The sequence below is a fragment of the Pollicipes pollicipes genome, unplaced genomic scaffold (assembly GCF_011947565.3).
Source record: "Pollicipes pollicipes isolate AB1234 unplaced genomic scaffold, Ppol_2.1 Scaffold_3447;HRSCAF=4054_pilon_pilon_pilon, whole genome shotgun sequence".
NCBI classification, from domain to species: Eukaryota; Metazoa; Arthropoda; class Thecostraca; order Pollicipedomorpha; family Pollicipedidae; genus Pollicipes; species Pollicipes pollicipes.
This window is the reverse complement of record NW_023596297.1, coordinates 36,551,558-36,577,946: the sequence shown is the minus strand read 5'-3', so window position 1 is coordinate 36,577,946 and position 26,389 is coordinate 36,551,558. Positions and strand designations below refer to the sequence as shown.

The following is a 26,389-nucleotide window of genomic DNA, read 5'->3' as shown; positions in this document are numbered from 1 at the left end:
TGTTAAGATAATTGAGCAGCATTCAACTACGGAACGTTTTCAGTGCGACTCATCGTGCTCACATGGCCTCAAACTGACGAGAGCCCCACACGCTCCGCCTCCGCGCGGTCATCCGGGCCTGACCAAGCTGGGGTGCACGTCACTCTTCCGTAAACGTTGTGTCGTTTTGGGATGGTCCAGGCCTGCAGTCAGCCCTGGTCACCCGACAGACACCCAGTCCTCAACGGACCGGTGCTCCTCCTGCACCCATGATGCGCGTGCTGCTTGTGGTGCTGCTGGTGGCTGCCCTTACGCTCAGCCAGGGCCTCGCGCAAAGTGAGTGGAGTGAAGAGAGTCGAAGCTGCCCCTCCCTCCCGGGCGGCATGAGTGGGATCCGGGCGGTCCGGAGCAGAGCTGACGCAGTGTGCTCGATGGCGCTGTTTATGTTTGACCGCAGGATGGCGTTTCTGTTTACATGCGCGCTGTATACATGCATGCTGACTGTGCTCATGAAAAGTGCACCTATGTTTGCCGCATAAGTTCACAAACTGTGTGTTTCTTGCCGCAAGCAAGCAAAACGTTCACCTCTAAACATAGTTTGCAGCCCGTCAATGTGCTCCCCTCTGTTCAAAAAGGCATGAAAGGAATTGGTCCGTTTCTAAATAATTTCCTTTTTTACATGTAATCGTACATTGGATTATGGCCACTTGCAGACTTTCAGGAGTGCTTATTAATAAGATCCCTGTGATGCGATGTGTGACTAAATCAAGAATGCGACATTCATGTTCTTGACGACTTGTTTCCCTGCCTTAACCGAAGGAAATGGTTTGTCTGCTGCCTCAGGTATTTCCAGCGCCGTCATTTTGCTAGAAATGGCTACTTCGTCATGGGTTTTCCCGCGATCTGTCAGCCAGTCGGGCGGTTGAGGCCTTGAATTACTACCTTGTTCGCAAGTATCGTATAGCTAAAACAAAAGCAAGATCATGTAAACGAGACGAAAGCGACTACTGCCTCTCAGAGGAGGTGTACGTATACATGCAGCATGTACACGTACATCTTCTCTGAAAGGCAATTGTAACAGCAGCTGTTCCCAGCAAAATCGGCAGTCGTGAACTTAAGCCGAACACTTTGGTCCCTGGCATCCCGTGCTGCCTTACGGTTCGTGTCGGCGCCTCGCCATTTAAGCAGGATGCAGAAGGCGGCGATTTTATGGTGACACGGTTATGTCATGGCAATAATGTCGGGGGCGCATATAAATGGCCCTGGAGGTGATGACTCCGTGTGCGCGTGGTGTGGTGACCTGAGCCGTGACAGTGCCGCCGTGCTCGACGCCCGCACTGATTGTGGTGCTCCCGGGGCGGTCGTCACTCTTCGACCCCCACACCGGCGCATCTCAGCGGGACATACGGCTGAGCGATGGCCTGTCTGCTGTCGGGCGTGGATAATACAGTATGATGGATACTACCCCAGCAAGATCAAGTCTTCTTGAAATCAATTACTTTTTGTCTGTTTCAACTGAATGATTAAAATCTCGGAACACGACGTTTCCTCCATCCATATTTGGCCATGCCTCCCTCATATTCCTACATGAAGAATATGCTGTTAGGCACAACCGTGCTAAACGTAATTAAAACTTATCACAAACCTGTACCAGGTGTACAGGCTGGACGCTGAACGGGCGTGAAATATACTCACCAATAGCATCCCTGCGAACACGTCGTTCCACGGATTCAGCCCATGACGATCGTGATACAATGATCTGCACAGCAAACGCTGCCGCTCTCCGTTGATAGTAAAGACAATGATTTGGACCGTGTGGCGCTGCGGCACCGGACGCCGGCTCGCTCACCAAGGCCAGGCGGTGGCTTGCGTTTGAGGACGCGTCACCGGCTCGGACCTGGTTTGTTGCAGGGCGCCGCTCCTGGGTGCCGCGGAGTACGCTGCGACAGCGTTCAGGTACAGGCGCATCGCCGCGAACCCTGTAGCTCGTCTGCATGTGACGGCCGCTTCAGTTTTTACGACAGGGGTGCTCGTGCACATGGCAGCCTGAACCTTGGGGAGCAGCTGGACCAGATACGAGTCGGGCACGACACACCGGGCCGCCGGGAAGCGTCGTGCCTTTACCACGCCCGCAGCAGACAGAACATGCCCAACAATATCCATGTTGCGCAAAACATGCAAAACCGCCGCGTCGGAAGGAAGTCCCCGGACACGAGTGACGATACCCATGGAGTACTGTGAATGGCATGATCGCGTATGAAAACACGCGCTTCCCTCGTATGGTGTTTACCAGAAAACGTTAGTGGAAAATGCAAGGTCATATAAACATTTATATGTGCATGTGTCGACGCACCAATTCGCCGTATTTACAGATCTGCAAGTCTTCTATACAATTCAATCATACAAGTCTTCTATGCAATGTTTGTAAGCGGCCAATCCAGCTAGTAACCAGTTTCAAAAACGTAATGAGTCGTAAGATTTTGGTGCAAGAAGTAGCTTTGAACGTTTTTGTTTCGAATCGAGATGCTTAGAGCCAAAGTAGCTGTTTGTTCCCGGTAACATTTTACTTTCGGTAAAATGAAAATTACCAGAACCCGCTAGTTTCATAAATACAGCTGATTTAGCCGTGGCATGAATTAAGTTTAAAGAGGGCATAACAAAATGCAGGCTCCTTACCGTCGTAACTTCACGGTGTGGATCGTAGACGCGTCGGCACACTATCACAAAAGCCGGCCAGGAACATTTAGCCAGAAAATTGATTTGCAGTGAGAAAGTAGAGATTTTATCCTGTCTGAGCCTATGTAAACCATATTTCTGACGCTGGTAGCAGTTAACCTAACGTGGTCTGCTCGACAAAGTGTGTTTTTAAGCTCGCTTGGCTTTCACTGTCCCTTTCCGCGAGACGAGTAAACGTGACGTGATAGTCGCCGCCATTTGGATTCTACAGGCCAAAATATAATGCTAATTACAGGCCATATCTTTACGCATTGCTTCCAAGGCACAGATTTAGTATGCTTCACTTGGACACGATTGACGCCCGACGTTTGTATGCGTCATTCTACCCATGTGCACATGAAATCAATGCCACCTTTACATTTGACAGCAATTTTGCTTGCGCGGCAGATATTTCAGATACCCATATACTCGACAAATGTGAATGATGCCGTTATGGTCTCGCGGCCTTAAACGTATGTTTTGTGGAAAAGAAAACGCAACGTGAATAAACAGTTGCCTCAAAGCAATACATGACTATTTGCGTATAAACGCTTGTTATGTACGTCTTTGGCATCCCTTCATAACCTTTAATTTGCTCCTGCGTTATCGATACTGTTAATTGCACGACGGATCAGTGTACTCGTTCGGGTTAATTCGTTTTTACACGTGCATTATTTCTTCACGCCCTAGACGAAAGTACTTCTCTAAGATTGGGGTTGGGTTCGGGGATGGGGTATGGTGCAGGGGTCAAATTGGCATTGAACAGATAAAACTGCAATCAGGGGTTTAATCTGGCCCAAAAATGACACTTAAAAAGAGAAAACTTGAAACACCTGCAGTGTATAGGGCACACTGGAGGGAAGGAAATCTTATTTTGTGAACAATGTAGAAATGTGCCTCCCCCGCCCCCACCCCACAGCCCCAATGATACTCATCACTCCACCATCCAATCACTCGAATTAATGGGAATCTCGCTGAATACCGGATAAAATATGGAGTTGCTCCTCGCCTCAACATCACCGCAAAAAGGTATTGTTGGCGTGAGAGTAAATAGTCCTTTCTACTCTATGCTACCTGGTGAGACTTCAGTTCAAAAATACTTCATTTCAAATGAAGTCGTCTGAACTCAAATCGTCTCTTAAATTTGATGACTTTTTACCTCGATGAATCAGGCCAAATGCTAAAATGGCGTGGGGCCAATAAGCAGTCGGCCTATGAGCCTTAAAACGGGGTTTCTTGAATTTAGAAATTAAACAGTCACCCACTTTTCTTCCAGGAGGGACGGGAGACAAGTCCTCTGGTCTTGTGAAGTTTCGTACTCCCGTAGGGTTGCATGGAAAGGCCTAACAGCTTTCGTTTCCCAAAACAGCAGATCACTTGATAGCTAGGACTGATCATAAAACAACAAACGAAGTAGGTAAGTATTTTCCAAGTTTTTTTCGATGACGTTAAGCAAACGTTTTTGTGGGTCATTTGCCGTTGCTCAAACTCGCTAATGGAACATAATATTATATTGCTTGCCGTTTATATGCTTATGTCTTTCGAAAAAGGCGAGATCATTTACCTGAAGTCAGGTCAACGTTGCAAAGTCATAAATCATATGCACAACTCTCATATTACTACAGAGCATACAGCTTTTGCCCAGGTTATGATGCACTTCTACGGATACCTTCTGCAAAACACATGCTGAGCTCAAAACATGCAGTTTTACTTGGTAATTATGAACGTAAAAAGTAGAGTTTTCTCTTGTAAATATGTTGCGATATGCAAGGTCATCTGAGATCACCGAAGGTGAATGATCTACTATTCCAGCAGCGGAGAGGCTAGATAGACAAGTGCAACGCATGTAACCACCTTCTTATCGTGTTTGTGGAGCTGATGACACATAATTGCATGACCACCGTGCCTGTTCCCAGTTTGTTACAAAAAGCATTGCCAAGCGTCGAAGGGACTATGTAAAATGCAAACAGCAGCTATTCCATGTTGAGCACATGTAGACGTACAATACACTACTTATGCCCTCATAAAAACATTGCACTGGTCACATCGACCCGGCTAGCACCCCAAAGTTGTTCATTTGGATAGTTATAAATTTGACCTAAACTGACCTCAGATGACCTATAAGTTAAGATGAAGTGGTATTGTTGTGTCTGGAATGCATTTTCTCCTTGAGCAGCATCTGATTAAACAAATTTAGTCAGAAATACTTATGAAGAAGTATTGCTTACCTTTAGGTTTATGGTAGGCCAATTTTGAACGGTGACCTGATCTGACCTGACCCTTTTGGGAGAACAGAAATGGTCAGAATGGATTTCCAACGGTATTAATGCCGACTTCCGCGCTCTCAATATCCGTCTTGACGTGTTGACTTAGATTTAAATTGTATCTATCGAAACGACCATTTTCCATCTTTCGTGACCTACGGTAACCTCACATCTTACGCAAGGCTAAATAATTTGGCGTGCTTTAGTCATGGTTCGACGAGACCTCCGAAATAATATCTTTGTTTTTCCCATATATGTTTACGGCGCCTGGAAGCTGGAAATTCCAGAGGGATTCCCCACAGTCAATCTATCCCGGCCGGGCATCTGTCTCAGAGCTCTGGCCGGCTTTCACATGAAGCTAGCAAGAAAGGCTGCAAGATCTTCACACTTATCCCCAGGAAACCTTGGAATAAGAGCATCATCAGCCTTACACAAATAGCCTAGGCATGGCAAACTTACAAAAGTAAAATCACTATGATGATGATTGGGGTTTTAGGGCGCGTCGACTTCTAGGGTCATTTTGCACCCACAAGTATAGTCACTATTCCCCAGCGTCTCACTGACTCCCAATTATCTTCTCCCCACAACTCCCTTCCCCATAAGTCATACCAAAATCCAAAGTCTCAACTCTCCTGGTGGGTTGGTGCACCAGCTGTCAAGTAAGGTTTTCTTCAAAACAAACAAAAATGCTTTCTTAACTTTTTGACAATGGCCAAAATGTACGATCCAGTCTGGGATGTCGAAATCTTCCACTACCACACATATTCCACTCACAGCTGGGCCGATTTCGTCCCATATTGCCGTGTCCAAATCCTGACAAATATTAGGAGTTCTATGGAAGTTTCCAACGAGTAATTGCTGCACCTCGGCATTACCAAATCGACCCAGAACGGTTCTACACCATCGCTATTTTTTATGCTGTCTACAATGCCACATTTTATATTCTGCCTGAAATATAATATTTTTTCTCAGCTCCTTTTTTCGCTTTTCTTCGAAGAGCGAAAAAGTATCTAGCTACATATTTCAACCAGATGCCTCAAAAGTCATATAAACTGTCCCCAAAAAAGGTGTCCCTGGTCCAGGAATCAGTTATTTCTGCCACTTGTAATTTTTCTTTAAGCATATGAACGTATACTTCGCCAAACTTGTTTCAACTACTTATCTTACTTGCATAAAAAGGCCTAAAATATCCTATGTTTGTATCTAGATCACTGTTCAGCAGGTCTGATGTTCCACTATCTAGGTGTTCTATGTTCACCTTCCCATCCCCAGAAGCTGGATTTTCTGAAGGACACGCCCATACACTCTACTCGGGACGTGTACACCTTTATCGGAGAAGTGGAACTCACCTCTCTGATACGGGTCCCTGGAACCGAAAAAACTTGTCCCACTCGTCCACAAACGTGAGGCCAAGCTCGCCCAAAAGTTATCCTGCTTTCCTGTGCTGGCCACCAGGGCCTTGGAGCTCCATTGAGGAGGTGCTCCGATCTTAGGCAGCATGCCTATTAGTATCTTCCTACCTTCACTATGCTGCACAGTGACTAAAAAGGTTCTATAAACCTTATCACCTCCTCACTGTTCTCCTGTCCCATATTGCTCACTCCGACTTGCACAATGACTGAACTGGCCTGGCTTTGCTGGTGACCTGCGCTACCGCAGGCACCAGGTCCTTGACCTTGGCTGCAAGCTTAGTAAAACATTTGTTTCCTTCTTTCTTGCCTTCCGGAATACCCTTATACGATGTCTATGACAACCCCTGCTTCGCCACCACTGTTACTCAAGCCTATCTCACCTCTGTGATCATCCGGTAGTGCTTCAAAACTATTCCTAGTAAACATAGCTGTATTTTCTAGATTTACACACGAAAGCCTTGATCCTCTATCACTTACTACCTACCATCCCTCATCCTCGCTAGTGGATAAACTCTCCTTTTTACCATCCTGGCACGCATTTAGCCTTTCCTCCTCAAGCCTGTCCTGGTTAATGTACGCCTGTTCCTGCGTCCCTCGACCTGCATCAGAACTACCACGCTTACCCCGACATTGGCAAGTGCCTATGTCTTACAATAGTACCTGGAGTGGTTAAAGAACGCGGTCAATAACGGCGGTAGTCATCAGGGATCCTTTACTCACATTTACTGAAATGTGTGTTGTTTTTTTCTCTCTTTTTGCTTATCTGACTTCTAAGATGTCCAAAGGGCACCTGATGGGGCATTTGATAAAAAGGTACGTTCCATCTCTCCCCCCATGTAACTTTTCATAAAAAGGCTGCTGACATTGCCTTAAAATAAAGATTCATTCCTCCGTTCCTCGCACACAAAACATTTTGGAATTTACGTTGTGTATTTGGCAGCTTTTTCAATTTTAACATCGGGCCATCGGGCGAACAAAATAGCCAAAATGCGGGATCGCATTAGGTTTGGGGGCAGGCCAGGTCAGCCTTTTCGGCTCTTCTGCCCCCCCCCCCCCCCAACCAATTTTAGAAGTGACACCGCTGGTCTTATCCATTCTCTGCCAGAAAGTTTCCTTGGCTTATGTCTTTGGATATATTCCAGGCGGTGTCGCCAAGTGGATCTACCAAGCACGATGCATGGATGCTTCAGACAGCTCCTTTTTCGCCGCGGTCTCATGACACCTAAATGCATGCGATCGCCCAACTAAACCAACCGGCCAACATTTTGAAACTCCAGAGTACCTTTTAAAATCATGCTAATTCAGAACCATCAAAGTTCCATCAGGCATGGTGTGGAGTTCCATATTCCAAACTATAGTTAACCAGATACCTTTACCATCTCAAAAGTGCAAAATGCAGATATAGTTCTTGCAAACTCTAGGTCTGCCATCATGCACAGCGCCGGCACTCGCTCGGATGATGTGTAGACAGAGCTATTGACGAGGGACTGCTAACAACGCATTATGCACTGCACTTGACGTAAGGGTTGCCACTTACAAAGTGCATCTGAAGTCGCGCAGCGAAGCAAACAACTGGCCTGCTTTGCCACCATGCGCAATGTTAACAACATTTCAGCGAAGGCTAACCGACCTTAACCTGACTGGGCAGCTCTGTGAGCTACGGGCTGTTTCCACACCTCAAGGACAAATGTGAGTTTGTGTGCATGCTGCCGCGCTGTATCGATCTTCAATCGGAACGCGTGACGCCAGCCCAAAATCCAGCGATAGAAAAGTAGGTGAGTGGCTCCCGCAGCGTAACATTGTATTGCAATATTGCTTTAACTATGTTTTTTTCAAAAACGAGTATTTTCTTCACCAAAAAGTGTATGACGAAATGACTAGCAAATGAGAAAACGACTCGGAAAGCGGAGCGATGTTCGCAAATGCGAGACAGCATATCTCAATGACTGAATAGATACGAATCAGGTCCGATTCAACATGAATGCTCTGCGTGCGTGCAGTAAGTGTTATCTATTGGATTTCAGCATTAAGCCTTATAATTTCGCGCTGGTGATTTGACCCAGCATCCTCTCCTCACCGCACATTCCAACTCAGAGAAGCATATCACCCGAGCAGCGCGAGGCACGTTTCGCTGTCTCTCGACCTGTGATAGCTTGGCTTGGTCCCTTTGGCCGGTCGGTTCGGGTTATGTGACCGCTGGTGCCGCGATGCAATCCCGGCAAAAGTCGGCGCTGTTGGCCGCGGCGGCTGGCCGTGAGAGCTGGCTGCGGCGCTGAGCTGACGCACGTCGCTGTGCAGGGGACCTGGAGTCGGAGCCGGCCGCGGAGGAGCGTGGAAGACGGCGAGTGGAGTGCACCACCCTGGATGGCCTGCAGGGTGTGTGCCGTCGGGCCAACCGCTGCCCGGCCGATCGGTTGGCGCTCACCAACACCGAGACGGTCTGCCCCGGCGGCCGGCGGCGCGTCAAGATCTGCTGCCCCCGCCGACGACAGGGTAAGGGAGTTGAAGTCACGCGCTGACACGGAGGCTAGTCTGCTGACCTCACCGACGACAGCTGATACGGAGGCTCGTCTGCTGTCCCCCGCCGACGACAGGGTGAGAGAGCTGATGTCACGTGCTGACAAGGACGCTCGTCTGCTGCCCCCGCCGACGACAGGGTAACAGAGCTGATGTCACGTGCTGACAAGGACGCTCGTCTGCTGCCCCCGCCGACGACAGGGTAAGAGAGCTGATGTCACGTGCTGACAAGGACGCTCGTCTGCTGCCCCCGCCGACGACAGGGTAACAGAGCTGATGTCACGTGCTGACAAGGACGCTCGTCTGCTGCCCCCGCCGACGACAGGGTAAGAGAGCTGATGTCACGTGCTGACAAGGACGCTCGTCTGCTGCCCCCGCCGACGACAGGGTAACAGAGCTGATGTCACGTGCTGACAAGGACGCTCGTCTGCTGCCCCCGCCGACGACAGGGTGAGAGAGCTGATGTCACGTGCTGACAAGGACGCTCGTCTGCTGTCCCCCGCCGACGACAGGGTAAGAGAGCTGATGTCACGTGCTGACAAGGACGCTCGTCTGCTGCCCCCGCCGACGACAGGGTAACAGAGCTGATGTCACGTGCTGACAAGGACGCTCGTCTGCTGCCCCCGCCGACGACAGGGTAACAGAGCTGATGTCACGTGCTGACAAGGACGCTCGTCTGCTGCCCCCGCCGACGACAGGGTAAGAGAGCTGATGTCACGTGCTGACAAGGACGCTCGTCTGCTGGCCCCGCCGACGACAGGGTGAGAGAGCTGATGTCACGTGCTGACAAGGACGCTCGTCTGCTGCCCCCGCCGACGACAGGGTAACAGAGCTGATGTCACGTGCTGACAAGGACGCTCGTCTGCTGGCCCCGCCGACGACAGGGTGAGAGAGCTGATGTCACGTGCTGACAAGGACGCTCGTCTGCTGCCCCCGCCGACGACAGGGTAACAGAGCTGATGTCACGTGCTGACAAGGACGCTCGTCTGCTGCCCCCGCCAACGACAGGGTAAGAGAGCTGATGTCACGTGCTGACAAGGACGCTCGTCTGCTGGCCCCGCCGACGACAGGGTGAGAGAGCTGATGTCACGTGCTGACAAGGACGCTCGTCTGCTGCCCCCGCCGACGACAGGGTAACAGAGCTGATGTCACGTGCTGACAAGGACGCTCGTCTGCTGGCCCCGCCGACGACAGGGTGAGAGAGCTGATGTCACGTGCTGACAAGGACGCTCGTCTGCTGCCCCCGCCGACGACAGGGTAAGGGACTGGAACCACACGCCGACACGGAAGCTCATCTGTGACTCCGCCGACGACAGGAGCCGGGCATGGAGACTCTCCGCTAAAAGATACGTTTCTAATGCGTCTTCAGTCGCGCTTTTCTATGCTTTTATTAGAATGAATAAGATTACTGGTATCTATATTTTTCAAGCTATGTTAATGGGCTGCCAGGAGGCCCTGAAGCTATGACTACATGTCCTGTTTGAGTTTTTTCAATGGGTAGACCTTAAGTCTTGAGGTTATTGCTACATACTACCACAGAAGGATGGGCTTTGTCAACCTAATGGGCTTTGTGTGTGCAACAGCCATGATCAGATCGAGCTGTTCCGGTGATCAAATACAGGCGGACAATCTAGGCATGCATTGATTAGAAAATGTGCAACTTGTGCAAGTACACATGACCAAAAGTGTCAAGAACCCCTAAAATGTGAATATATGTGGATATTGATCACACCTCATATCGTCAAGGGCACATCAGGAATATAGATCGATATTTTTTCGCAAATATTCCTTTACGTTATGATCATCTTAGCGCACAAAGCAGATGGACCGGTTCAGTTGTTTTATTTTTCAATGAGCAAGTTCTTACACACTTGTTTCTCGTTATGCTTAGTCGGTTCCTCTTTCATAAGCTCAGGTTGACAATCTGTGCGTTAGTCAAAAGTCAGCTTTCCATATCGTTCATAACCAACTTAATGGCATTATCTGTGGAGGAATAATCATTGGGTAGAAGTATGGCATGTATCAAGGTAAATTATGGGACATACTTGTCTCAGTTCTCAATTATTGCTTGAGTCGTAATATTTGCTTCATCGGAAATGAACTTTTAAAACCATAACTATTAGAGAAATCCCAAGTGCATAGCTATCGATATTGCGTAGAAGAAGAAGCATGCCTCCAATCATCACATGATCAATGAGGTACATTTTCCAAAATATACAACAAGATGTTATCCTTTGCCGCACAGTGCAGAAAAAAGTCAGGAAGTATGGCAGTAGGCCGAGCACCAGTCGTGATGGCATTCCCGACCCCACTTTTCCGACCACGTACTCAGTGTGCACGCACCGTGCTTATTCTGCTCCTCACGCTGATAGCCATAAATTAAACGCCCTGTAACATTTGCAACAACGCAGCCTTGCTATTATAGGAACAGCAAGGGAAACAGCAGAGTTCTAGCCGCTGCTCTGTCTGCTTGCAAGTCAAAATACCCGCGTTTATGCAGCCCTGTGCGTCCTATGGCTGGCAGAAAATATTTTTCTGGTGATCACAATCAAAAGATGCTTTTTAAATCTTCATAACTACATACAGCTACCCACGCAACTCTCCGCGACTTCATTTGCAGGGTTTGGTATTGGACAAGTTTATTATATATATATATATATATATATAAGAAATATATATAAAAAATATAAGAAATATATATAAGAAATCGCTCGGATAGTTGTCGTCCCTACTTTTCGTCAAGTTGCCGTCTTTGCCGTGTGCATTAAATATGATGGCATACTTGACATTCATTTTTCATTTAGTATGGGACTTGACCGTAAGCACTTGGTTTCGTGGTTCAAGGTATTGTTTTGGTATCTTGCCGAATTTTCCGATTGGTGGTTAAGTGCCATGCCTCCGACAAATACCGTCAGGTACATGAGTATGGTTGCAAATGAATGCACCTATAGCACACAGCTGCACAGTATGAAGCATCGAATACTTTCACAAGCTGCGATCTGATAAGGAGGATACACTATCTGTAACGCAGGCAGACAGTTAGAAGAGGCAAGGAAATAATTTAAGCGCAAGTATTGCGCTCTGCTTACAGTATAGTGTTACGCGGATAATTGCTCAATATGCAATAGAAAACAAAGGCTTCTTGAAAACAATCATGTTCAAAGATATGCAACTTAATTTAATCGGGAGAATGCACCCTGATACCGGGTAAATATATCCTCGGTTATGGGCCATCGGGATATATTTACCTACTTCGAAAAAAATTCACCACGTCTTCCCTGTTTGATCCAGAGTCATGAAAGCTACATATGTTATAGAGAAATGTTGGCCGGTTTTGATGGTGTTTTTGGTTTTGCTCTACCTATCTTGGTTGCGGAGCAATGATCGCCTGAATTCGTCAATCTTGCGATTTTACACTTTTCTAGGTGAGACTAACCTAAACTAGAGCTAGGTCGCTGAGATTTTGTAGATCTTATTTTTGCTCTAGGTGGGACCCTAAGCACATGTCAATTCTAAGTTACACTCAGTATTTTGGGTACTTATTTTTTGGCCCGAAATTTGCAGTCGCATACCGGGGTACATGTTTCTCCCATCGACTTACACGTTAATTTCATTATGACCTTACGGATGCGCTAAGTAGAATCTAACATATTTCTGATTATCCGATTGCCTTCGTTTAAAAAAGAATGAAAGATCTCGGCGAGACGAGTTGAATAAAAATAATTGAAATAAGACAAAATCAAAAAACAATTATTCAATTTGTTCGTTGTTACAGCTCCCCTGACCAGAATTTTTTGAGTAAATTGTTCTAACCTCCAGAAAAAGTTATGCCGTAATACGGAGCATCGATTGGCGGTCAAAAATTGAAAATCGGTTAAAGGGTTAAAAAAATATGAGCAAAAAACCGAATTAAAAAAGACTTTACGCCAAAGCTTAAAATAAGGAATCTATTCAACCGATTTTTGCGCACAAGACGTCATGGGATGCGCAATTACAGGGGGTACAACGAATTCACTTTTATTAAGCGATTGGAAAAAGGACGAAAAGTTAAAGGCAAAAAACTGCTTTTCCAAAAAAAAAACATTTTGAAATGCCTTTTTCTCAAAAACCTGTGCGCGGAAAATTTTCAGTATACTGCATCTTGTGCCTTGAGGAATTCCTCATGTTGTGGTTTTTGAATCAGGGTGATTGGTTTATTAGAAGCCGAGAAAATCGCAAAAGTGCTCAGAAACAAACACTTCCATGGATGGGCTGGAAAGAACACAGCGAAATGTAACTTCGATTCGACGAAGTTGGACAATTAATAGGATTAGCAGCTTATAGTATAAAAATAGGCTTGGGACATTGGATTTCTATTCACTGAAATATCGTAGACTTAGAGGGAATATGATAGAAGTATTCAAGATTAGGAAAGCTATATGTGCTGATATGCGCGATGTTTTACGTAATAAAATTCACCGATGTTACGAAAGTATGCCGCCAATCGGAAACAATCTTGATGCTCAATTAGCTATACCTGAACCAGGAAGTTAGTGCGATAAAAACTCGTGAAAAACGAAAAAATGATGCTATGAACACTGTCTGATTTAATGAAAAGTTTAGGGATGTACTGAAAAGGTTGCCTTTGACACCCATAACTTACGTCTCTCCCCCGCTGTTGCTTTCATATGAGTATATTTAAGTCAATGTGCAATGTTCACGCTTCCAGGGTCCTACCAATGGTCTGGCCATCGTCTGGGGTGAATGCAAGCTGACTCGAGCGACTTTAAATTGCTCCCCTAGTTTTACGAAGAACTTGTTGAGACCACAGCTTCCCGAAGACTCGCATAGTCAAGTCTCTTATAGCAATGTACGCATCATTTGTGTTACAGGAGGGAACCGAGGCGGTGGATTTAACCAAGGAGGTACAACAAGTGAAATAAACCTGGGAGGAAGCATTGGTGGAGCAAGCCAGGGAGGTAGCGCCGGAGGTGGGTTCAGACAAGGCCGTCAGCAAAGAGGAAGACCGCAAGGACCCGGTGGCGGCATTTTCCAAGAAAATCGACCTAACCGTGAACAAGGCTTTGGTGGCGGTAGAGGCTCGTTTGGTGGCTTTCCCAGAGCCAGCTCCTCCAGGCAATCTTTTGGCGGTGGCCCTCCAGGAGCCAACTCTCCTGGTCTGTCCCCTTCTCCACCTGGCACCTTTGGTCTGGGTTCCTCTGGCAACAACCCTACGGTCAGTTCACCAGGAGGAAGCCCCTCTCGGGGTAGTTCCGTGGGACGCGGCACCACCGGAGGTGGCTTCTTTGTAGACGTCCCTTCTATCAACGGCTCCCCAAGTGACGGATCCTTAGGAGGTAGATTTTCTGGAAATGGCCTCCCTGGAAGAGGCTCCTTTGGAGGAGGCTCTTTTGGAAGACCCAGCTCCCCTAGGCCTAGCTCTTCGGCAGGTGACCGCTTAGGAAGCGGTGCTTCCCCTGGAGGTGGTTTCCCGGGACCAAGCCCCACTGAAGGTAGTTCTTCTAGTTTAACCTTTCCTGAAAGGGGATCCTTTGGAGGTGGGTCCTTTGAAGATCGTCCGACTGGAGGACGCCCAGCTGTAGCTGGTTCTTTCGGTGTAAGTCCACCACGAGGTGGTACCTTTGGAGGTACTGTCTCTTCAGTACCTGGCTCTACTGGAAGGGTCCCAACTGGAAGTGGCTCTGATGGAGTCGGCTCCTTTGGACGTGGTCCCCCCGCTCATGGCGCCTCTCGCCCTGACTCTTCAAACTATGACTCTTTTGGAAACAGCTTGTCTGCGAGTAGGCCCCCTGGGGTTGACTCTACTGAAGATGGCTCTTTCGGACCTGACACCCCTGGGCAAGTCATTTTTGGAGCTGGCCGAACTGACAATGAGGGTGGATCGCTTGGTGGAGGCTCTTCTGGCAACAGCTTATCTGGTGGTGGAGAAGTTCATCCCACATCAAAACCCCACGAAGACGTCTCAGAGGATGCAGCTGTACTCACTTCTGACGGCTCTGGAGGTAACCGGTTGCTTTGGCATGCCGCTATCAACTAACAGCCATTACCATGACCGGCGTTTTGAATCACGTTTCCTTCTGGTCTGAGCCTTGCACTGATTTTGGCTTGCGCCAGCTTTACCCTGACGGCGGGGATGGACATATCCATGCGATATTTTCTGACTTGAGGGGCTAGAGAGAAGAGGGAAACGACATTCGGTGGTCCTTTCAAAGTTTAACGTAATTTACTCAGTTGGTTGAGATGTCTGGAGTTAGAGTGAAGGTCATATCAGGATGAATGCTATGTTTGTTGGGGTTTTCTACAAATAATGACTCTTGGCCACATTCTTCTGTGGATTTATTCGTCGCATATGTTATAAGGAGTGCATATACACGGATTGCATCCATCTAATATTTGGGACAGATGTACATGGATTATTGTGGTTATCTATTGTTTCCTTTAAACGGGGAGTGCTTTATCAATCAGCTATGCTCTTTTTGATCTCGAAGCATTAAAAGGGCTGCTCAGGAATAAAGAGTCTGTTATGTCACAGACGAACTTTGGCGCAGGCTTGATTGTTACCTGAAGCCAAATCTTTAATTGCGATGCACCACGCAACCCAATGACTATTGAAGTGTGATGCGTCATAAACATCATGCATATTATATTTCAAAACTTTCATTTGCACTTAGGTATCATTAGCTGGCAATGCCAAAAGTCCTGGTAGTTAGAAGAAAGCCTTAGTGCATGAGTTGCCGTCGCAGCGGGCTTAAAGGTGGAAGGCACGTCGGTTCAGTTCAAACATAAGACATCGCATGTACGTAGGAAGGCGAACAAACGTTTGCTCAGCGACCGTATCACAACCATAAATGGCAAGTAACAAACCCCCAGTTCACGATATAATGAGGCGACACTAGTGTTGAAACAGCTCTTGCAGAGTTTTGTCTATCCATAAAAAATCCCTCCATCGCTTTGCAATGAAATATACATTATTTTTGATACCGCAAACCGCCTTAACTTAAGCTGAGAATTAATGTGGTTTCTCATATTTCAGCTATAGCCTATGTCTATAACCGCGGTGCCTGAGATGAAATTGCATAGTTCTTCATCATGCTCAAAATTCAGACTTCTAAAATTTACAATCCGCGCCTCGGAAATTCGTACTCCATAATCCATAACTACCAGCCAGGAATCCAACACCGGGCAACCTATTTCATGATCTAGATGGTGGACCAATGACCGCGTAATGAGCTATGGTTAGAGGGATCGGTTGTTTATTTGGGGTTGCGGACGCTGCCATTAGTCTGTTATACGACAGCCCTAACAAGTGTTTTGCAATAATATGATGTGAGTACCCCTCATGGGCCAAAATCGCTACTTGCTATGGCATCATTTGGATGGTATGCATATCATAAACGCCCATAGCACCTGTTAACCTGCTATGGACATATTCACATGCAACCCATCCTATGTTGCAGCTGTGGACCTAGGTTGTGGCTATAGATCTAGGCCAATGACCACATATCGCGAGCTCGTAAGAAATAGAGTCGGACATGAAACACATTAGCCCACACTTGGCCACTGGAGCTGCCACGCGTCCAGCTTCCGAGCTATTCCTTCCTGGTACTTCTTAACCATCAAGAAACTCGAGGGCTCTTTGTTAGGAATAAAAGTCGCTTAGAGCTACAGGAGCTATGCTATTAGCTCAAAGTTAATGAGTTCTAGTCGAGCCATGGGGATATCCACTAGAACATAGGCCAAACAGTTATATCATGAAGCTTGGGCATGCTTTCCTGGGGCTACCAATAGTGTAGTGGCTACGCCAAGCGTCTGAGAATCTAGAGACGTGGGTCGGATTCCCCACGGCACCAGCCCTTCCTCTCAGGGCGAGAGGCAGGCGACGCCATGCCGCTTCAGCAGCTGCGTGTGGGTCGTAATGGGTCGGGTCGGATTCCCCACGGCACCAGCCCTTCCTCTCAGGGCGAGAGGCAGGCGACGCCATGCCGCTTCAGCAGCTGCGTGTGTGTCGTAAAGCCACGACGACAACAGTGTTCTGTCCTCGCCTGCTGTTTGACCATGGATATTACAGTGGAAGTGACAAACGATTTTAAGAAAACTTCCCTCACCTTGGATTTTTCACGGGATCTTTTCCCACTGGTTTCATCTGCTTGCACATAACGATTGCACGTTTTGACGTTTTCCATCACTTGACCCTGAGCTTGAGTTTTGACTTTGAATACCAACGTTTTTCAAAACAGAGATATTCCTCACCTTAAAATTTGATACGGTATTTCTTCTGAGATTGGGTTTGTTCTTTTTATGGTATTTTTTAGGCAATGAAGCCTTTCCAGTTATTAGTTGAATCTGGCACCAAAGGGTAACCGCTGTCGCAAAACGGACACCGAATTCGCGGTTAATGTGGCGAGGACTGTCCCTGTGAAAAACTTCGGGGAAAATCCGAGAATACTTCAATCCGAATACGGATGAGTCACTGATCATACGTACATTAATAAGAGTTGTAGGGGGCGAAATACAGTGCTATTTTTTTTTATAAAAGTCACGATAAATCAAAATTTGCGTCATCTACATCTGTTAAGTTCTTATTCTTCCAAGCCCTCTGCGGTCGAATCTGCTGCATAACGATGGTGGTCACTGAGCAATCAAGGCGAGGAAGGCATTCTCACTGGCGATCAGGATGTAGTGACGTCGCACACTTTGGTCTGACGCCAAACTTCGGCTTCGCTTGCGATGGTCAACGCTGCGGAATCCCTTGAAGAAAACAGGGCACATCGTAAGTTAACGGGGTGCACTACCATTTGTTGGTCGCGTGCAGCGGTAATTAATTACTACTTATATTGAAATGATGTATTCTCCCATACCCAGTGCCTTCTTGCCCCATCCCAAACAGACAGACTGAGTCGAAGAGTACCCACTTTCCCGGAGACCGCCTCCGTGTGCCCCTTCCCTCGGTACCGGACGGTGTGTGGCGTGCCGCTGCATCGTGCGCAGCTGTCCACTGGTGGGCCGTTCGTTCACCTGGCTCGGTTCTCAGAATGCGGTCGCTCCACGCCGCTGACGATCTGGAGCAGGCGGAGAAGGGCGGCCCAGGACGGCCCCAGCCAGCCTGACAAGCCCACGACTCCGTCACTTTTCGAGATTCGCATCGTGGGCGGCAAGAACGCGGAAATCGGCAAATGGCCCTGGATTGTGAGTACACATAATGCAAATGTAGTGGTCATGTGACGTTTCTCCAATTCTTACGAGAGCCGGTGATACGTGAGCCAAACGATCCGCTAACCTACCCACTGGTTGAGGCAGATGTGGAAAACAGACATATGTATGCTAATACCATTGTCGCCGATGCAGACGTGATGCATGCACGCATACGTATGTGTGTTATTTCAGAAAAGGTGGCGCCATAAACTTAAGTGTTAGAAAATGTGGCGGTCATAATAAGATGTTCTGACCCGATCATCAATCTTTACTTTCGTTCGGGCACAAAAAAAACAATGCGTAGAAGCCCATTCATAGCGTCACAAAGAACATCATAGTCACTTGTACGTTGTTCGAGGGAGGCATGAACATTTCCCAGGACTTTGTCATGCTGTTGACATCTTGCTTGATAAAAACCACTTCAAAATTATTGGCACAGTTTGCTAGTTTCAACAATTGCATGTGTGCGACGACATATATACATATATATATATATATATATATATATATATATATATATATATATATGTATATATCTACACGTCATATATAGGGATGCAGTTACTCTGTCAACATTGCAGTCACGTCAAATCAAGTTGCATCACATCCATAGGGAGCAGGAATGCGGCCTGTATGTGCTGTATCTGCACTTTCCCCGAATGCCAAACATTAACCCCATGGCGACTGCGACTCCTGGAGGGAATCGACCTCAGCAATGGTTTGTCAAGCCCACTTCTTGAGACGCCACGTCGGCTATGTTGCGTTAATCAGAACACGGCTGCGAAGTGTGGGCGCAGCTTTGTAAGGATCTTCGCCCACCCCCTCCAAAGAATTATTATGAGACTCTTCCCACATTGCAACATGCCGCTAGACGTATTGTATGTTGCGCTTAAGCCGTGCCATCAGCAGCAGTGACGCGTCGTTTCTCTCGTGCACACCTGACAGGCTCTCATCGGAAGCAAGCAGGGTTCCAGGCCGCCGTTCTGGTTCTGCGGTGGTACTCTGATCGCTAGTCAGTACGTGTTGACGGCGGCCCACTGCCTCAAGCCACGCGCCGTCAACGTGTGAGTAGTGGCTGACGCATTGTCAGCGGGTTCCACTCATACTGAGCCAACCGCTCACCCGAGCCGCGTTCCCCCCATTGCCAAACGCCATCCGCAAGGTAAACCTATGACGTTTTAGTCAAGTGCGTCACAACAGTTCTTACGACATGAAGTATAGTCGCCAGTGCATGACGTAGGCACTTGTCATAGGTAGCAACTCAGATAGGCATTTTCCAATGAAGAACGCTGCTTAAAGGCTGTTGCCATGATTTCACAGGTACATTCGTCACACAAGCGACTGTACTCCAAGCCGTAGAGACCGTTGTGACACATTTGCCGACACAGGCTGACCTTCTTCGACCAAATCAGATGGTTTCCCCGAGCAAATGATCGCTGGGCCACGGTGAAAGGCAGGCTCTGGACGGGATGACTGGACTTGACAATGACATTTTCATTGTGGAAACTTGGAATCATGCATTTTTTGGACATGATCTGGGGAAAATGCTACTTTGTTAAACAAACCGGTGCATCCCCCCCCCCCCCCACTGGAGTTCCCTGACTCCACTCTGCAGCTGACCCGTTCGATGACCCCGCTCTGGAGCTGACCTCTTCGATGACCCCGCCCTGGAGCTGACCCGCAGACCCGATGCCCTGTTTCAGGGCCCATCTTGTGATCCGGCTGGGAGAGCATGACACTTCACGTACCGATGAGGGAACCATCCTACAGGATCTGGGCGTGCTGTCCTTCGCAAACCACGAAAACTTCCAAGTACGACCACGCAACATTGTCTCGAGGGAGTATAACGAGAGCTGGCACAACCGCAGGATCACGTCCACGCATCCCACATTCATCACACTATCGCGATGAAACGGTGTGGTCGTGGCACTTCAGTCTTCGGAAGAGCACATGTCATCTAATGTGAGGTTGAATAATAATCGTCGGACATGGCGCGTTGTCTACGTCCGTGCTTGCGGGCTGGTGCTACCCAGCCCCATCGAAGCACGTTGGTAGCAAAACCGTCCCACGGCGTACTTTTCCTTCTAGCCCATAATGGTCATGCATTAAAGGCCTGCTTTTCACAGAGCTGTGAATCGAATTCCGCGAGGACAAGTTCGATGAACCTGGCACCAAACGAAAGATTGTTTAATTGCCTTGAGCCGATTCATGCCCATGTTTTTCCTATAAATGCCAAGGTCCTGATGCGTAGCGCGTCAAAATTTCGTCTGCGGTGCACCGTGAATTTTCGGATTTTTGCGGTAAACATAGCGGTTTCAGAAGCTCAATCGGTGACGTGCTGGATTCAAATAGGCAAGGTTGCGGGTTTGAAGCTGGGGCGTTGCAGGTTTTTCCATATGTTCTCTATAAAATATGCCTAATTGCTTGCTTTCAGCCGACACATGCCGTCAATATTGTATACTGTACACCTTGATTTCTTCTCAAATGGTCTAGGAACGACATTGCTTTAAATTGTAAATACCTTCACTAGCGTGACACCTGCACCACGGCATCTTGGGCCACTGGCTGCCAAATATTTAGGATGAATTATAAATCTGGCCCACATGGCAAATCTAGTGTATTTCTAATTCCATAATGCTGTTGTTTTATACTTTGTTCTACTCGATGTCTTTTACCCTAGCTGTTACTCCCACCACTCCATCACACACGTCAGCTGATGAGATCACGGGTGCTTTTTGCTCTGTTACCAGTTCCCGGTGCTCCATGACGACATATCGCTCATCAAGCTGGAGCGGCCGGTCGTCTACACCGACTTCATCAAGCCAGTCTGCCTGCCGCCCGCGCCCGAAGGCGACTACGCTGGCACTGTGATCGATGTGGCCGGCTGGGGATACACAGAATTCAGTGAGTGGTGTTGGACTGGAAGCGCGGCTCAGCCGTAATTGGTCCTTTTGGGCCGAGCTCAGTGCATGACCGGCTGGGGTTACACTGAGTACATGATTCGCTGGGAGCGGAGCGCAATTTAGGATTGGCTCATTTCTGCCAAGCTCAGTGCGTGACTGGGTGAGGTTACGCTGAGTTTAGTACGTGATTTACCGGAGATCAAAGCCCAAAGTTTGATTGGTCCTGGCGTGTCAGCCTGAGTAGAACGTAACGCTTAGCTGGCCAGTGAACCTCAATATGTGATTGGTTCGGCTACACTGAGTTTATCGCATGATTGGCTGCGAAAATATGACGTGCGCCTTGTTTAACCCCATCAAGCTCAGCACCTAGTTGGCAGGACAGCACAGGTCAATGTCTGATTGGCTCGGCCACATGCATCACAACTGGTGTTACTGGCCGGAACCTCGCTTCATTATGCGACTGGTTCGGTTGTGCCGACGTCAGCGTTTGACCGACGAAAGGCATCGATATCAGAACGGCACTGGTTAGATCGACGTGGCCCATGCATGGCTCCGGCAGCTGGAGTGCCGCCCCACTTAGAACCGACCGGGTGCAGTTCGACGCGTTTGGCTTATCAATGTGTTGGGTCGAATAACAGATAATGACTCCATATTAGGTGACCCTACAGTCGTTATGGAACCCATACTGCCTACACCATGTTGATATATAGTGCTTATAGGCATCGTTATATTGTTGCCATCTAGCTGGACATAAACTGACATAAATCAGAGTTATTTACAAACAATAAATTCGTTACAAGGATATCTACCGTTAACACGCGCTCGGGTGGGGGTTCAAATTGACCCCCCGAAGCTTTTTCCGGAATGGTTTCCAAATGGCGAGGCATAGCCGCGCCAAATTACTCATAGCTGTAGACAAGTGAATAGTGGATTGTCTGGTGCCAACAAGTTAGATGTACCTTGTAAGGTCGTTGACCTATGGCAGGTCGAAGTCAGGCCACGGTTTCAGCGAAGACAATTTCTCGGGAATCATTCAATCTGATCCAACAATGAAGTGCTAGAAGAAGCCAAACATTTCTGAGATACTTTCTTAGACAACACAACAATTGAATGAGCAAATTACATTGACTTAGGGTCAGGTATGAAGGTAAGACCAAAATCGAAACCAACATTGCTGTATGAAACATTTTCTGGTGCTCATTTCCAATCTATTGATGACATGAACCACATTTTACACCTTCCATAAGCTTCTCAAAGTTCAGAATATGTCACTGACCTAAAATGACCCGGGTCAACATCTTGATTTTAGGAGCATACTCCCTAGCGTAATCTTTGTCGCTTGTTCAAGTGCAAAACTCAAAACAGTCTTGCATGATTTTGATCACCATGACATCCCAACGGCCAAATAAGGTCAGTGACCTTAGATGATCGTGTAACCTTTTGCTGAGAATGGTTATCTAAGTTCCAGGGGCCCTTTGAAGACGAGCCTGAAATTTGACATTCCTTGACCTTATTTGACCCGAAGATCATAATCCAAGGATCTCAAACTTGGACCTAAGGGAGTTCATGTGTAGATTAGCACACCCTGTAAATTTAGTGTTCTTAGCTCTCTTAGTTCCTGAAATATCAGGGGGGTCGAATTGACCTCCCTCAACCGAGCGAACGGTATCCAACCGGCCATCCGGGCGCGTGTTAAAACTCGCGAAGCTACAGCGCTATTCACTGCGTCGACACAAAGTGTTATCGCATCCCGCTACTACCCTGTGACGATGTGTGCCGCTTGCAGTACCAGAGGGTAGGACAGGACTACACTGTTCCAACAGTGTGGGGCTCATGGAATGTGGGTACGGTCCATAAACGAAGACACAAATATTGATATTCTTAAGTCGGGTGGAGAATGTGAGTGACCGCAATGTCGTTCGTATTGAACTATGCATTCGCCTTGTTAGCAATGAATTATCAGAATGCATATCATAGCAGCCGGCCAGGGGCCGGATCACACCTACAGAGCATGTTGAATCTAAAATACTTCTGACCGAAAGAGGCACATCAAATAATTTGCACCTTCTGAAAAAGATGCGCTGCATTTCCTCTCAGCTGACCCCGAAAACAAATGTATTTTCATGCCTGGCATTTTCATGGATCCTTGAAATCAGGCTAGGAATAATTGCTCGAATAGCCGTCTTCGTCTGGTATGTTAACGTGTGCATACTAACACACCAGACGAGGCGACAACTCGAACAGTTAGCTCCAGTGAACAGCCACCGTGTTTTAAACAATCGTCTCAATGCCTCCGCAAATTCATGACCGTCCAATCCTCTGGCCCCAGATAAGCCTCACATGTGATATTGGCTGCCGCACTGCGCGTCCCGCCAGTCTGCCACTCAATGTTCATGGTGTCGCATATAGGATCATTGTAGAATGATCGTAGAATCATCCATTGCCCCCCCCCCCCCCCCCCTCCCCTGGTTTGTGCAGAACGAGGGCGTCAGCGGCACTGACATCTGTCGTTTCCTGGCAGAGGGCGAGTCCAGTGAGATACTGCAGGAGGTGAGCCTGCCGGTGGTCGGCATCCAGGAGTGCCAGTCCAAGTACGAGTCGTCGTCCAGCTTCCAGGTCCAGTTTCCGGGCGGCTTCGGCGAGACGAAGCTGTGCGCCGCCGAGAAGGGCGGCGGCAAGGACGCGTGTCAGGTCAGCACCCCGTCGCCGACGCGCCAGACTGACTCACAGGTGTGGGAAGGGTTACCCGTAGTCAAGCGCGGTGATGCGCGAACCGTCGCGCTTCGGGGGCCAGACTCGCAATATATCTAGTAAGGAGGCATGTAATGTGTTTGAACCCCCACCTCCCACATGCTGAGCATAAATATGGCCCCTATGCACTACGCAAAGTACCCATCTATTTATCTATCTACATATCTACATATATATATATATATATATATATATATATATATATATATATATATATATATATATATATATATGGATATAAGGGCTTTAACACCACCGATATATGTGTACCTATGCATTTGCATATGTGTATATGCATATATATATATATATATATATATATATATATATATATATATATATATAGATAGATAGATAGATAGATCAGTGTTGTTAAAGACCTTGGGGTACTAATGCATCAAGTGGGCTTATTCTGCTCGTCTTCTAGCCTTCTCATTGCGGTTGTCTGTCCATCATTCAGACTAAAAAATAACTCGCCAATGTTTTGCATATATTGGTTAGCCTGAGGCTTCGGAATGGTATATTCCATTTTCAGAGGTACACACATGCAACATACGAGCGGCTAATATATGGTTGCCTGCTACAGTTAGGTATAACCAGTTAGGTATAACAATTAAGCATAACCAAGTCAAGTTCGATCACCAAATTGTACAGAGTCTATATCAGGTGGTTGGCATTTCTGAATGCATAAGATTTCAAGCGGCAAAACGCATGCTGAACAGTAAAATATGTCATGTATACTGATGATAACGATCATCTCCAAATGATGTGACAGATGACTAAGGGGCTGGTTTGTTTGTTTGTTCAGTTCCGGTGACAATGTTTTGATCGTGGCAGCCTCCGGAACATAAAGATGACTAAGGGGCCGGTTTGTTTGTTTGTTCAGTTCCGGTGACGCTATTTTAATCGTGGCAGCCTCCGGAACATAAAGATGACTGAGGGGCCGGTTTGTTTGTTTGTTCAGTTCCGGTGACGCTGTTTTAATCGTGGCAGCCTCCGGAACATAAGGATGACTGAGGGGCCGGTTTGTTTGTTTGTTCAGTTCCGGTCACGATGTTTTAAGCGTGGCAGCCTCCGGAACATAAAGTTCCCTCCTGTTTGATGACGATGTTATGATCAGGTGTCTCTGGTGAGGTCGTCTTGGGTGATGTGGCGGCCGTGTTCCTTTATCATGTGCCCTTTTGGAGCACCGTCAGCCAAGCGCATTGCCAACCGCTTTGAAAGCGTGGTGGAAGTGACACCAATGCAGTTGGATTGCTCTAGGAGTCTGAAATCTCTCATGTCACAAAAAAGGTGAACTACGTCGGTTCGTTTCAAGGGCTCAGATTTGGAGGTGAGCTTATTTCTATGATGGGTTGGGTCAGCTTTTTGTTTTGTAGTAGATGATGAGCGTCACCTTGCCGTTCTGGCTGACCGGCTTGACGTCATCAGATATCTTTTTGTTCAGGATACACTCCTCTGTCTTACAACTCTCAGGCATTTGATTCTGATAGCGCAGTTTCATTCGATTCGTTTGATGTTTGGTGGCGTCAGTTTTCGTCTGATATCGTGACGTAAAGTTACGGATGTCATAGTCGATGACACTGATGGAGTAGCCCCCATTTACAAGGTTTGTTTGAATAACACTGTCTGCAAATAGTGTTTCGAGCGTTTCACCCGTGCCCTTCAATTTAAAGCAAAACAGCCCGTTTTGGTTTTAACTGAAGTAACAAGCATAAGTAACAAAATAAACATAAGCAATGTTTGTCCGAAGCGCTTTGGTTGTAGCATGTGTGGGTTACGCTGAAGACCGATTGCTGTGTCTGTATAACAAGGCTCGTGTGCCCTTCCCCCCCCCCACCCCCACATAAATATCCATTCACATCCCCCTTTCATCTGACAGCAAAAACTTTTCCCGCTCCGGTGGTTAATGTCCCGTGTACCGTGTGGCCGACCGCCGTCTGTCGGCAGCTGTGTGAAGCTGTATTTGGCGGTCCGTCGGCAGGGCGACTCTGGAGGGCCGATGGTGCGTCAGCTGGCCGACGGCCGGTACGAGCTGGTAGGCGTGGTGTCGGCCGGCGTCGGCTGCGGCACGCCCGGGTTCCCGGGCCTGTACACTCGCGTCAGTGCCTACCTCGACTGGATTCGACAGAAAATGGTGTAACTGCTGGTGGCAGTGCGCCATCCGGATCGATTCAGGCCGAGTAGTGTCGCGGTGGCCGGCTGTCGGCCACGACCGAGCAGGGGTGGGAGGCCTACCACGTGCAGATCCGACCGCTGAAGCAGGGGGGCAGGCGAGTCCCGCACAGACAATCTGGTGGTATGTCACATCGGTGGCCTATGTGGTGGCTCGTTGTGGTGTGCTCGTTTTCCGCAAACTCGCCTTTATGCATTCCTACACTCGAGTCTGCCATTGCATTTCACAGCTTCTCCCCTTTACTTGCATTCATGGCTCGATTATTGCGTGACCTGCATCATTTGCACTGGTCCCTTTCGGAACCATAAATCGCCAGGGATGTTTTTCATCTGGAACGTGTTGTCGTTGTCTGTCAAGACTCAGCGGACCTTTATTAAACTTTGATGCATGTTCGGCAATGCTATGCCAGGCCGCGCCGATGTTCTTGTGTGCGATGGCGTGTGTCGGACGACCGCATGTCTTAAAAAATTACGAATAAAG

General features: G+C 47.7%; 1 protein-coding gene across 3 annotated transcripts; it reads left to right on the top strand.

The window, feature by feature from the left end:
- The first annotated feature begins 137 nt into the window (after positions 1 to 137).
- Positions 138 to 26,389, top strand: LOC119091448 (venom protease). Of its 3 annotated transcripts, none has more exons than XM_037214243.1 (10): positions 138 to 315; positions 1,891 to 1,935; positions 8,669 to 8,863; positions 13,759 to 14,889; positions 17,919 to 18,073; positions 19,025 to 19,143; positions 19,783 to 19,891; positions 20,830 to 20,983; positions 23,504 to 23,673; positions 25,718 to 26,389. In XM_037214243.1, the coding sequence occupies exons 1-10, from the start codon at positions 249 to 251 to the stop codon at positions 25,874 to 25,876; spliced, it is 2,304 nt and encodes a 767-aa protein (XP_037070138.1). In that variant the 5' UTR covers positions 138 to 248; the 3' UTR covers positions 25,877 to 26,389. The 3 variants fall into 3 exon arrangements, with proteins under 3 accessions (XP_037070138.1, XP_037070141.1, XP_037070142.1); XM_037214247.1 differs by having other exon boundaries at positions 148 to 315; positions 13,759 to 13,857; XM_037214246.1 differs by lacking the exon at positions 1,891 to 1,935 and having other exon boundaries at positions 139 to 315.